The sequence below is a fragment of the Cavenderia fasciculata genome, assembly GCF_000203815.1.
Source record: "Cavenderia fasciculata unplaced genomic scaffold Scf_Dfasci-G-b-205a01.r1-3, whole genome shotgun sequence".
Lineage (NCBI taxonomy): Eukaryota > Evosea > Eumycetozoa > Acytosteliales > Cavenderiaceae > Cavenderia > Cavenderia fasciculata.
In genome coordinates, this window is record NW_004457737.1 from 2161112 (window position 1) to 2174654 (window position 13543).

Consider the following 13543-nt stretch of genomic DNA (forward strand, 5'->3'; position numbering starts at 1 on the left):
CAAATTCAATTGAACCTAACTGTTTAAATCAACAATAAAAAAAATCATATATATCTATTTATTTATTTAAATCATATCTTGTCTAATATTTTTTTTTTTATTATTTTTGTCTTTATCTTTATATATTTTAGTTAATATTTGCATAAATAGAATCTAATATATTATTTTGACATTGTTGTGATAAACTTTCTAAACTACAAAGTCTTTGGTCTTCAGTAATTGGAAGTTTGGAAAGAGATCTTACAAATCCAATTGGCAAAACATTTAATCTAATTCTATCCAATTCAAACAATTCATTTGTCTCTTGGCAATATTCTAATAATCTTTTTGTCATCTCACTTAATGTTATTCTAAATAGATAAAATTAAATTAAATTAATAACCCTTAACCAATAATAAATATAAAAGATACTTTGGTTTACATACTTAAATAATTTAGTTGAATTCTCAATAATAGAGACTTGAGATAATTCACTTAGATGAGCTAAAAATAGTGAAGAATCAAGAGTTGTCTTGTAAAGTTTTTGGTGAATTGCCTTTGGGTCTAAAGACTTTGGTAAAGTTTCCAACGCACCAAAACATTCCTTAAAGTTTGTTACCAACATTATATAATTTAAAAATAATTCACCTCCAAACTTCCACAATCCAATATCATTAATATGTCCTTGGAATTTTTTTAATAAATCTCTAAGTTTATCATATTTTCCTATATAAAAAAAAAATAAAAAAATATTAATAAAAATATTAATAAATATATATATATTATATTTATATTACTTACTTGAAATAATATAATTTGGACCAAAATGATTAAAAATTAAATTATGAGCTTCAGAGAATTGACCAGATTTCAAAAGATAATCAATTTGGTTTTGTTCCTTGTGTTGATAACCATTATACCAAGCAAAAGCTTCATCAATCCAAGTTTCAGGAATCAATAAACTCTTTGTAAGGAATTTCTTTTCATCTCCATCTTCTTTAATTGTATGAATATGTCTTGAAATACATGATTTCATTGCTTCTTCTCTAAAACTAAAAATAAATAAAAATAAAGAAAGTAAGTAAAAAGAATATATATATATTTGTTGTTTTTTGTTATTTACAAAGTAAAATGATCAGGAATATGAGATAAAATATAAATACTCCATTGCCATAAACCTAATCTTTCCAATTGAGTAGCAAAAGAACTGTGGAGTAGGTATTGATTACTAAGATCTGATTGTTTGTTGAGTGAAGGTAATGAACGAAGGACAGTGTAGAGAGACCATGGTAACCAATAATCAAAATGATCCAAACCATTATTCTCTGGATAAAAGAGTGCTTTGAAATTATCAAATCTTTCATTTGAAAATAATTTCAACAATAGATAACATGGGTCAAAAAAGAGATTGTCTTCATTACTATTGATGTTGGTGTAGGTTGGAAGTGGAGATTTAGAGATACCATTGAGAAAAGAGATATCATAAGATTTGATAACTTCAGACAATGGATGATCAAAAGAGTATCTAAACCAAAAGTCCAAAGCAAAACTACGATACCAATCATTGACATTTTGATAAACCTCATCAATGTCACCTGCCAATAGTTTGATAATCTCGATTCTCTTTACGTCCATCTTTTCCAACATTCCTTGTTCTTCCCAAAGTCGGAGTTGTTCGGTCAAAAGGATCTTTGACTCGTTACTACCCCACAATTGGGTCATCATAATGGCCAATCTATAATCCTTGTTGGCATTGGCCAAGGCAATAGATTCCTTGAGTTTCTTGGCACTAAGGTTGGAGAACAAAACTTCCAAATAATTGTGGTTTGCCTTTTTTTTGATTTGTTGTTGTTCCTTTTCGGCAATGGGTGCAATCACATCCTTGAGCCATTGGTTGAGATTCAATTTTCTCTTCATCTCTTCGCTATACGCAGTTTCTGGTTCCGTGCCCCACAAGGATACAATCAACTTCCAAATGTGCTTGTAGTGGTCATCGTTGCTGTATGCTTGCAATTGTTCTTGAACCTTGGAGAGGGTGAACCAACCTTGACGGTTATCCTTTGAACAAACCGAACTGTTGGTGAGATGATTCTTTAGTGATTTTACAATTGGCTCGACTTTGGTCGTTGATTGTGTAGTGATATTGGAAATGGTCAAAGTTTTAATAGACTTTCCACTTGGAACAATAAATTGACCGTTTGGACTCCAACCAACTCTAAATGATCTTCCTAAAATCAAAGATGCATCTGTTTTTTGTCCATTGTTTACCAATCCTTTGAAAATCGAATCTTTTGAAGCAACCTTTACATCAAATTGTTTACTATCCAATTTAATCTTTGCGGCAGATGATGATTCCAATTGTTGTGCCTTTTTAAATGGTTGTTCTTGTGATTGTACTTGTCTTGTATTAAAATGACTTGGTTTTAATATAGTAGATTTTGGTGATTGTAAATTAATTTGTTCAAATGTTGGATTAATTGGTGATAATATTCTTTGTACTAAAAAAAAAAAAAAAAGTTAATAAATACATAAATAAATAGGTTATCTTTTCTTTCATACCTTTAGTATTTGGATTATTAAGAACAAGTGGATCATAAACTGGGATCTTTGGTTGTTGAATTGGGGCAATTTGTGATTGATTTGATGGAACATCAACATTGAATAATCCTTTCTATAAAAAAAAGAAAAAGAAAAAAACATTAATTTAAAATGATTTAAAAAAATAAATATTTTTTTATCTAAAAAAAAAATTAAAAAGTTTATTGTTGTGTGTAATTATTTATATATGAATATATTATTATTATTATTATTATTAATTGTTGTTGTTGTTGATTATTATTATTATTATTATTATTATTATTATTATTATTATTATTATTTGATTATTAAATGATTTTTTTTTTTTTTTTAATATAAACTTACATTTTCATTTAATATTCTTTTTTGGTTTGGAATTTTCATATATTTTGAAGGTAATCCAGTGATTTCGGTTTCATTATCATTGTCCAATGAAATATTTGCAGAGAATTTTGGTTTTGGTTTACTACTAATAATTGGTTGTTGTGGTGAAATTAATTGTTGTTGTGGTTGTTGCTGAACTTGTTGTTCACCTTCACCATCTTCATCTTCAAATTCATCATCTGGAGCAGAGTATTTTGAAAAATGTTCAACCTTGAAACGCCATTCACCACTGACGCCGTCATATTCAATAAATGTAAATTGTTCCTCGGCAGCCTTTCTTTGAAGTGCATTCTTGTAACGAGCGAGATAATTTTCAGATTTACGATAGCTACCATCAGAAGCCTTTGGCCAACACTGTTGCAATGTAACCATGGATCTCTTGTTGAGACCTTGTCCAACTGGTGGCTTGGTTTCCTCGTCTGGGTAGATGGATACTTCACGTACATCAATCGTCACAATCTCGTCGATATTTAAATCACGAACATCTGTGCTTCCCAAAAACATAACGGAACCATATCCCTTTCTTTCAATTGTGAACTCGCGTACACTGGCCAACTCTGACTCTGTCATTGATTCAAGTTCACGTAAACTTGGTCGACAATAATATCCTGGTTTGGTTAAAATGGGTGCATGTGGATTAATAAATGTTACTGATTTCTTTGGTGATGTTTGAATTGGTTGTTGTTGTTGTTGTTGAACCTGTTGTTGTTGTGCTGGTTGTTGTTGAATTGGTTGTTGTTGTTGAACTTGTTGTTGTTGTTGTTGAGTTGGTTGTTGGGATGATGATTGATTATTATTATTAATATTTGATTGATTATTATTTGAAGATGATAGGATTGAAGATTGTTGAGGATTATCAAGAGTAGGATAAAGTTTTGGTTGAGTTGGCATAAGAGATTGTAAGGTTTCACCAGAAGTGTTTACATTTAAAGTCTTTGAGTATTTTGAAACGAATTTCTCCAATGTTGAGACGGGCTTGTTGTTTAGGTACGAGGTGGTCGATGGTTGGTTGGCCAATACGGCAGAGTCGGATGGCTGGTTGGTGGGGAAATCAAAGCCGGCGTTTCTTCTTGGCACCAATTTAGGGCGACCAGAGTAGCTGTGATAGGAGAGTGTTGAACGACCAAGCTGAGCAACCGAGGATGAGGCAGAAGAGTCGGCACCCGTGGTCGATGGAGAAGAGTCGACTGATTTAATTGATTTGACCAGTTGGACGAATGGCGATGCAGGTACTGGGAAGTATGGCGACTGCGAGGAAATACTGTCGTTGGTTATTTGGATGGGTGCGACTTGTGCAACAGAGGTAGTTTGGATAGTGCCAGCGGTTGGTTGCATCGATCCAAAGAGACCACCATTGGTTGGCATGGTGGCTGTAAGAGATGGCTGTTGTTGGCCAAACATACCGCCAGAGGTCATACTTGGTGTGCCAAGACTGAGGGATGGTGTTGCAGAGCTACCCATTCCGCCAAACAAACCACCACCTAAACTGGGTACACCCGAGCTTGCAGTTGGTTGATTTCCAAAGAGACCGCCACCGGTAGATGGTTGAGCAGGTTGACTAAAGAGACCACCTGTAGATGGTTGAGCAGGTTGACTAAATAGACCGCCGGTAGATGGTTGAGTGGGTTGACTAAAGAGACCGCCAGAGGTTGATTGAGCAGGTTGACCAAACAGACCAAGAGATGGGGTGGCAGTCGACGAAGTAGAGGGGGTCGAGAACAAGGTAGATGTAGGTGTGGTTTGTTGGGGGTTGCCAAATAGACCACCACCCGACGATGGTTGTTGTTGTTGTGTGGTCGTACCAAACAATCCACCGCCACCACTTGCTGGTTGAGAAGTTGGTTGTCCAAAGAGTCCTCCACCAGTTGTTGAAGTTGGTCCAAATAGACCACCACCGGTTGTTGATTGTGGAGTTGTTTGTTGTTGGCCAAATAGACCGCCACCAGAGGTAGCTGGTTGAGTACCAAACAAACCACCACCAGGTGTAGAAGTCTGAGCAGTTGGTTGTCCAAAAAGACCGCCACCCGATGAAGGTTGTTGTTGAGTGACAGCACCAAATAAACCACCACCGCTTGTTGGTTGTGATGTAGTCGATGGGAACCCTGATGTCAACAATGAAGAAGATTGACCAAATGGAGTTGGCGTTGACGATGCACCAAATGGATTGGATTGAGTAGCAGTCATATTAAATTGTGTTGTTGGTTGTTGTTGTTGCTGTTGACCCAATCCTCCCAAACTACCAAATGGTGAAGAGGTTGCAGATGGATTGCCCAATGATCCCAATCCACCAAATGGATTAGAAGATTGTTGTGTTGTAGTGGTCGATCCAAATGGGTTGCTTTGTGTGGTAGGTGCTCCAAACATATTGCTTTGTTGTGCTGGAGCAGGTTGTCCTAGTGTACTTCCAAATGGACTGCTCGATGCCGATGGTTGTCCAAGTGTACTTCCAAATGGACTGATAGCACCAGCACCACCACCCATACTACCAGTCTGTTCTTTTTTAGTATAATCTTCAAATCTCAGTTCCTCAACTGATTTACCATTATATGCTTCCATTGCATTTATAGATACTAAATTTACTCCTCCTTCCTACAAAAAAAAAAAATAAAACATAAATGATTAGTAAATGTAAAAGGTATTATCTATCTTAGATATTGTTGTGTGTATATATACATACTGAAGTTTCTTTGTAGGGAGGGTTACCAGTTCCAACTGGTTTGACACCATTAAATTGACCACCTGAATTGAAACCTTGTTGTTGACCAAATGGTGATATGGATGCTTGCGTTGGTTGTGCACCAAATGAAGTCGTTCCAAATGGTGATGATGTTTGTTGTGTTGGTTGTGCGCCCAATAGCGTACCAGAAGTAGCTGTCGATCCAAATCCAAATGGTGATGATGCTTGTTGTGTTGGTTGTGCTCCAAAACCACCTCCAAATGGTGATGATGCTTGTGTTGGTTGTGCTCCAAATGTTGAAGTTGTACTACCAGCTCCAAAACCACCTCCAAATGGTGCAGCTGCTGTTGTTGGTTGTGCTCCAAATGGATCTAAATAATAAATAAAAGAAAAAAATAGTATAAGTAATCAACAATCTATAAACCCTTTTAGTTTATTTTTATACATACTTGAAGTTTGAGCAGGTTGTGCTCCAAAACCACCACTTCCAAATGGCGATGATGTCTGTGCTGGTTGTGCTCCAAAACTAGTTCCAAAGGGAGCTGCTGTTGTAGTTGGTTGAGCCCCAAATCCTGTAGAAGTGGCTCCAAATGGGTTAGATGCTGTTGTTGCTGCTGATCCTCCAAATCCTCCTCCAAATCCACCTGCTCCAAATGCTAAAAATGAAATGATAAAGAATAGATAGGAAAAGAAAGAAATATAAGTAAGTATGTTTAAATGTGTATATATATATGTGTATATGTATTAACTTACATGAAGTAGTTGTAGTTGGAGCGGTGGTACCAAACAGACCACCACCAGATGAAGGTGTACTACCAAACATAGTTGAACCTGCAGGCTTATTAGTTGAGAATGGGTTACTAGGAGCTTGACCAAAGAAAGACATTTATGATAATCAACAAATATCTATCTCTCTCTTTCTCTATATATGTATAAATATGTACAAGTGTGCTTGCTCTTTTTTGAGAGTATAACTACTTATTCCCTTTTTGTTTCAAATCAAAGAATAAAAGTATATACTTTTTAAAGAAAATAATGTAAAGAAAAAGAACAAATAAATAAATCGATTAGCAGCACCCCAAAAGCGAACAAAGAAGATCACTCACAGAGAAAACAAATGAATGAAAAAAAACAAAAATTTTTGCCTTTTATTGTTTTTGAGTTTGAGTGGAGTAGTACTGATGAAATTTCAAAGGCAACTCTAACTTTTCATTCCACCATTGACTACTATCATGTGTGTAAGTTACAACTTTTTTAAATTAATTTTTGTTAATACCAACGTTTCAGTTATTAAAAAAAAAAAGAGATAAACTAAAAAAAAAGAAAACTATGAAATATTTAATATTTTTTGTGAAGATCCAACAACAAAAATTAATTTTTAATTAATTAAGTTTAATTAGAATCTAATAAATTATTTTCAATCACGATTGATGGAAAAAAAAAAAAACAATGGTAGTATTGATTTATTTTTTGAGAAAAAAGTAGGTAAATCTGTTGGAATATTGAATTTCAACCCATAAGTAAATGATATCAATACTATCAAACCGGTTATCATTATGATTGATGTCATTGATTGATGGGCATTGGCCGCTATTTGTTAAAGAAGAGGACTCCATCTAATACCCCAAAGTTCCATAAAATCTTAGGAACAAACTTTAAACTAAACTACTAATAGTTGGATACCATGCCTTTTTGACTGGTTTTTATTTTTTTCTACAAACAAGGTAATCATTATGATTGATGTCATTGTATTGATGGGCTATTTGTTTAAGTGTAAATAAATAATTTGTGTAATTTATTTTTTTCCAGACTTTTCTTTTGATAAATCCTCATTAAACTCTGAGAAGTTATGACCCATTAGAGTCATGATGACCTTTTCTGCATTGTCCTCGTCTCTTAGTAATCCACCGCCAGTAACCTTTTTCTTTTTCCTTGCTTCTTGATAATCACGCTCCAATTGCTCTTCCTCTGTTAAAACACGTTCCTTTACCATCCAAACCTCTACATATACACATTTAAAATCTCTTGTCGACGACAATGGTGGATTAAAATAGGTTGAACTAAACTCTTTACCACTTCCATCTTCTGTTCCTTTACTATGTCCATAATCAAAAGAATCATCTATACACCATCCATATAAACTAAAATAAATCAAATAAATATAAATATAAATATATATAGGTCTTTTTTGTTTGTTGATGATTATTTTACTACTAAACATACTATTGTACACCACCAAAAGCAACACCATTATAAAGTGTTGAAGTACCTTCATTTAAATATTGATAATTATTATCTTTTCCAGTTGCTTTATAAACTTCCAAAGTTGGATTTAATTTAAATACAAAATTCTTTGCTACAATAATAATAATAATAATAATAATAATAAATATTAATAATTAATATATTTATATTAATGATTGAATCATATATGATATTCACCATTTCCATAAAACTTGGGATACTTGGGTTTCCAAGGTTCATCAGCAAACCCACCAAATATATTACCTCCACCATCCTTTACAATGACAATGGTAGATCCTTTATCATTGATATGATCACAGAACCTATTATAACTATGTCCATGTTTAGTTGAAGAGAATAAAAGGTGCCATTGATTTCTATAACCGTCACCTGGCATATTCTTTGATAGGAATTTGATTGTCTCCTCATTCAAAACTGATGACTCTGTATTTAATGTTGCTATCTTTTTAGATTCTTCTATAACTGTAGGAGGTGGAGGAGGTGTAGTTACTATAACTGCTGGTGGTTCAACTACTTTAACTTGTTCACCATGTTTATGATTATGATTATGATGATTGTTTGTACTTTGTTTATTACCCATTCTACAAACTATATACACTATATACTCAGTTATATAATTATATAATATAACTCTATATATTCTACTTCTCAAACAAACTATTTAAAATAAAGTAAAAGTTTTTGTCCACGCTTCATATGATGTTTTTCCCCAGGGTGTGTATTATATTATTGTAATAAATAATACTATGAATATAAATCATGTTATAGATATCTCTCTCTCTATGTTTGTGTGAAAATAGAATGAGTATGTGGATGATGAGGAGGAGGTTAAAAATAAGATACTACTTATTAAAATAGTCAATAGTCAATCAAACTACTTCCAATTTGCAACCCAAAACCAACTTGCTTGAAATCGTGTGGGAGTTTGAAGCCTCGTCACCTATCTGACTTTTGGTTGGTCGAGGTGTTGTTTTTTTAAAGTTTTTTTTTTTATTTCAAAAAGAGGAAGATCTTCTGTACTAGTAATTTAAACTTACTTTGACATTTGTTGTTATATATTATATTATATATTTCTGTATAACTAAAAATGAATAAATTATTAATAGTATTATTAGCAGCTTGTTTGTTCTTGGCCGCAATCAATGCACACCCAGGACACAGCCATCACCACGATTCAGATGATGAAGAGGAAGAGACCGACGTCAAGTCACATGTCATGAACCTCAACGAAGAGAACTTTGCTCAAACCATTGCCGAACACGACGTCGCCCTCGTCATGTTCTTTGCCCCATGGTGTGGACATTGCAAGAACCTCAAGCCACACTTTGCCGAAGCATCCAACAAGTTGGCCAGCAACGAAAAGATTGCTCTCGCCAAGGTTGACTGTACCGTCGAAGAGACCCTCTGTCAACTCAACAAGGTCAAGCATTACCCAACCCTCGTCATCTACAACAATGGTGTTCCAGAACCATGGGAAGGTGAAAGAACTGCCAAGGGTATTGAAGAATCTGTCTTGGCGTAAGAGAAAAAGAAAAGAAAGAAAAGAGATAGATTCAATTAGATTAGTTATTAACTTAACCTTTTGTTTCATTTTAGTGAATTATTACCACCAGTTACAAGCATTTCAAGTGAAGAAGAATTAATCAAGTTTAATGAAGCCAACCCAGTTTCAGTTGTTGGATTCTTTGACAATGATCATGACGATAGATACGCCCAATTCAAGACCATTGTTGGTAAGCTCAAGAAGTTTGCCAAGTTTGGTTCGGTCGTCAACAAGGAGTTTGCCAGCAAGTATGCCAGCAAGTCACCATCGGTTGTCGTCTTTAAGAAGGATCAAGACAAGAGCGAATTTGCCAACGCCGACTTTGAAGTCGAAGAGTTGGTCAAGTTTATCCGTTACTCTATCCTCCCATTGGTCGGTGAAATCAACGGTCAAACCTACAAAAAGTACGACGGAGCCGGTCTCCCACTCGTCTACCTCTTTATCAACCCAGCCGACGCCGACGCCAAGGAAGCTGTCCTCGCCGCCGCCACCCCCGTCGCCAAAAAGGCCCTCGGAAAGGCTATCTTTTGTTGGGTCGATCACTCCAAGTACCCACAACAAGCCAAGTACATGGGCTTGAGTGGTGATGTTGTCCCATCGGCTGCCATCGAAGTTGCTGCCAAGGCACAAAAGTTCCTCAAGTCTGAGAGCGAAGAGTTCAACCTCGACACATTTGACAAGTTTATCGGCGAGTTTTTGGCCGACAAGCTCGAACCATTTGTCAAGAGTGAACCAATCCCAGAAGACAACAACGGACCCGTCAAGGTTGTCGTTGCCAAGACCTACAATGAAATCGTTCTCGACACTACAAAGGATGTCTTGGTCGAGTTTTATGCCCCATGGTGTGGTCACTGCAAGAACCTCGAACCAATCTACAAGCAACTCGGTGAACACTTTGCCACCACCGCAAAGTCTGTCGTCATTGCCAAGATTGATGCCACCGCCAACGATGTCCCATCTGAATTGGGTATCACTGGTTTCCCAACCATCCTCTACTTCCGTGCCAACGACAAGACCCCACTCTCCTTTGAAGGTCATCGTGATTTTGACTCTCTTTCCAACTTTGTCTCTTCCAATGCATCTGTTGAAAAGCATGCTGAAACCCAAGAAACCACTCAAGAACAAGAACCAGTCAAAACTACTACCACTGAAGAAACTGCTGAATCAAAACCATCTCATCATGATGAACTTTAAATAATAAATAACAAAACAATTAATTAATAATTTTAAAATATACAAAGATAGTAGTGTAGATAATACTATAGTACTAATGGGTTGTTGGAAAAAGAAAAAAAATTATACATATTAATTAAATATTTATTTTAATTAATTTCGCTTGTAATTATCATTTATATTTGGTTTAAAGTAAAGGTCAGAGTGGAAGGTATTGGGGGTATAGATTGATTGTTTGGTTGGATTGGGGGGATGGGGAAATTAAAAAAAAAAAGTTAGATGGATGGGTTGTTATATATTTCGTTATTATTATTATTATTTGGGTTTGATTGATTATTCAGATGCAGTTGGCTTTGATTTTTTGATTGGTTTTGGGTTAAGTGGACCAAGTTCAGTTTCCATAGATTGAATCTTGTTTTTGTTTTCTAAAATCTTTGCCTTCATCTTTAACAAGGCAGATGGAGCACGAATGATATCAATGTGTTGATCGATTTCCTTGAGTTGCATCATCTTTTCTCTTGCTCTAACACCTTGCATTCTGTTCTTGTAGAATGCACGTTTACGACGTTCTCTAATAACATCGAGTCTCTTCATCACCTTTATGGTTGCACTAACCAAATCTCTATCATATTTAACTGGTCTATTACGTTTCTTTTCAAAATCAAATGTCTTATCCTACAAAAAAAGTAAATGAAACAAAAAAAAACCGACCGAGAGAGAAATAAAAATGTAAGTATACATACAAACAAACATGCAAACAAATAATCTATATCGATATCTATTTAGATATATTCTTCTTCTTTGTGATACATACAACAGTCATTTCCTTTCCAGCCAACTTTCTGAAAGCCTTTGTCCACTTTGTCTTTCTTGGGTTATGCTTCATCTTAAAGTGAGTATGACATTTGGAACGACAGAATCTAAATATTTTACTATCGTTTCTGACAAACATGATACCATGTCCTGGGTAGACTGTACCTCCACAGAAATAACACTTCTCTAATCTCATTCTCCTTCTTTCTCTCTATATTCCTACTATACGATTACTAAAATAATAATAATAACTCACTCAAATGTTTGTCGTCTTTGTGCGATTGAAAAAAAAAAAAAAAAACGACAAACAAAAAAAAACAATTAATTATTATTTTGTCGACAGACTCCTCGTTTTATTCCAAATGCTAATATATTAACACTCTATTAGTATCTATACTTTTGTGATTTATTTCATAATTATGATGGACATGATATGATGAGAGATAATAAATAATATTTTTAAAAAAAATATAGTAATATTTAAGAGCCCAATCAAAAAAAAAAAGAGATATTTGTAAAAATCGTTGTACACTTTTTTTTTTTTAAAGATACATATTTTTTATAGAGTGTAAGGGATCGACGTCAATTATAAAGTATCGGAGTGTGTGTTTTAGATAATATCTATCCGATAGTTGGGAAATAGAAAAAGAATGATCTTTTTCAGTGTCAATTTGAACAAGTGAGAAGTTTTAAAAAAAAGCGTACATTGCACCATTATTATTTCATTTCATAGGAGTTATACTTATATAGTTGTAGGACATATAATATATACATATATTGTATTAATACACAAAATATTTTACAAACAATCAAGAAAGAACTTATTTATATATGTATCAAATCAATCATGAATAGAAGTATACTATTTCTACTATTATCAATCATCATCGCAGTCTTCATCGTAATCATCGAGGGTGTTTCATCGCAAGATCAAGCATCTTTCAATAATGATCAAAATAATAACAAGAATAATAACAAGAATATAAATATAAATAATAGAAATAATAAGAATAATAAGGATGATGATGAATATACTTCTTCTTATAGAGTTGGAGGAATGGATAATTTAGTACATTTTACACCATTTTATAAAACAGAATCATGTTCTGGTGATATTAATGGAGTTGGATTTGGATCGATGCCATTTGAATGTTCATACAATGCAAGTGGATTGTCATACTCGATCGTACCGGTGTTTGGTAGTGCACAATACAACATTTCGACACATCAACCTTCACAAATAGCCTGTGCCTATGAACCAGTCTACTGGCAAGCCTACAATGCCTACGGAAACTGTCAGTACAGTTCCAATGCCGATAGTAGCTACCAAGTATTTTGGGCACCCTTTCCTCCACCCATCCCCAAATACTCTGTCGTTCAATTGAGTCTGTACGACGCATGCTCGAGTGTATCATCGTATTGGTACGCCACCAACGGCACTGTCCTCCCCAACTATGGCACCGATACAACCACCACCTACTATTGCGACGATCAAGGCAGACCATTCATCCAAACATGTTCTCCAAATGCTTCCTGTCAACAAGATTCTTTTGAACAAAAATGTTCATTTGAGAATCCATTGCAAACTTTTTGTACTACTTCCTCTATATATTAATAATTAATAATAAATAAATAAATATATTTATATTTGCCCATTAATTTAATTTCATTAGTTTTAATTAATTAATATTACAAATGTACACAAACACCTCTTGTTGTGTGACACACCATCTTTTATTATTACTTATTAACTGTCATTATTAATATTAATATCATTGGCTATAATATCGTCATCATTATAATAATTTCTATCTTTGGCTTGAAAGGTGATTTTTGATTTTGGTTTCTTATTCTTTAACAGTTTATATTGTTCTCTTTTGATTTGTTTCTCTGATTTACCAGATCGATCAATAAAATCTACAGGTATGGTTGTTTTATTAAAACTTTTTTAAAAAGGAGAGGGAAACAAAGCGTCAATACAAATAAATAATAATACTTCTTTTAAAAGCTGTATTGATAATCCTACTTTTCATTCCTAAAACTCTTATCCTTTGATAAAGGTGTTCTATTTTCTAGTACTAGTTTTGTTTTATTAAACAGTTTTGACATTCTCTCTCTATCTCTTGTTTACT

At 34.1% G+C, this 13543-nt stretch overlaps 6 protein-coding genes across 6 annotated transcripts; 2 read left to right on the plus strand and 4 right to left on the minus strand.

Moving 5' to 3' along the window:
- Window positions 1-127: 127 nt before the first annotated feature.
- Window positions 128-6503, minus strand: nup98 (putative nucleoporin 98; the record flags this gene model as incomplete). The annotated part of the gene is made up of 9 exons (XM_004363098.1): window positions 128-350; window positions 426-705; window positions 781-1031; window positions 1103-2477; window positions 2539-2650; window positions 2902-5529; window positions 5618-5988; window positions 6067-6273; window positions 6371-6503. 9 exons carry the CDS (start codon window positions 6501-6503, stop codon window positions 128-130), a joined length of 5580 nt encoding a protein of 1859 aa, XP_004363155.1.
- Window positions 6504-7412: 909 nt separating this feature from the next.
- On the minus strand, window positions 7413-8462 carry DFA_03554 (uncharacterized protein; the record flags this gene model as incomplete). Its single annotated transcript, XM_004363099.1, has 3 exons — window positions 7413-7758; window positions 7841-7973; window positions 8060-8462. The coding sequence occupies 3 exons, from the start codon at window positions 8460-8462 to the stop codon at window positions 7413-7415; spliced, it is 882 nt and encodes a 293-aa protein (XP_004363156.1).
- A 221-nt stretch (window positions 8463-8683) lies between these two features.
- On the plus strand, window positions 8684-10619 carry pdi2 (protein disulfide isomerase; the record flags this gene model as incomplete). The annotated part of the gene is made up of 3 exons (XM_004363100.1): window positions 8684-8687; window positions 8989-9400; window positions 9479-10619. 3 exons carry the CDS (start codon window positions 8684-8686, stop codon window positions 10617-10619), a joined length of 1557 nt encoding a protein of 518 aa, XP_004363157.1.
- Window positions 10620-10931: 312 nt separating this feature from the next.
- rlp24 (ribosomal protein L24-like protein) lies at window positions 10932-11607 on the minus strand (the record flags this gene model as incomplete). Its single annotated transcript, XM_004363101.1, has 2 exons — window positions 10932-11273; window positions 11413-11607. 2 exons carry the CDS (start codon window positions 11605-11607, stop codon window positions 10932-10934), a joined length of 537 nt encoding a protein of 178 aa, XP_004363158.1.
- A 651-nt stretch (window positions 11608-12258) lies between these two features.
- On the plus strand, window positions 12259-13026 carry DFA_03557 (uncharacterized protein; the record flags this gene model as incomplete). Its single annotated transcript, XM_004363102.1, has 1 exon — window positions 12259-13026. One exon carries the CDS (start codon window positions 12259-12261, stop codon window positions 13024-13026), a length of 768 nt encoding a protein of 255 aa, XP_004363159.1.
- Window positions 13027-13158: 132 nt separating this feature from the next.
- On the minus strand, window positions 13159-13520 carry DFA_03558 (uncharacterized protein; the record flags this gene model as incomplete). The annotated part of the gene is made up of 2 exons (XM_004363103.1): window positions 13159-13354; window positions 13438-13520. 2 exons carry the CDS (start codon window positions 13518-13520, stop codon window positions 13159-13161), a joined length of 279 nt encoding a protein of 92 aa, XP_004363160.1.
- Between the last annotated feature and the right edge of the window lie 23 nt (window positions 13521-13543).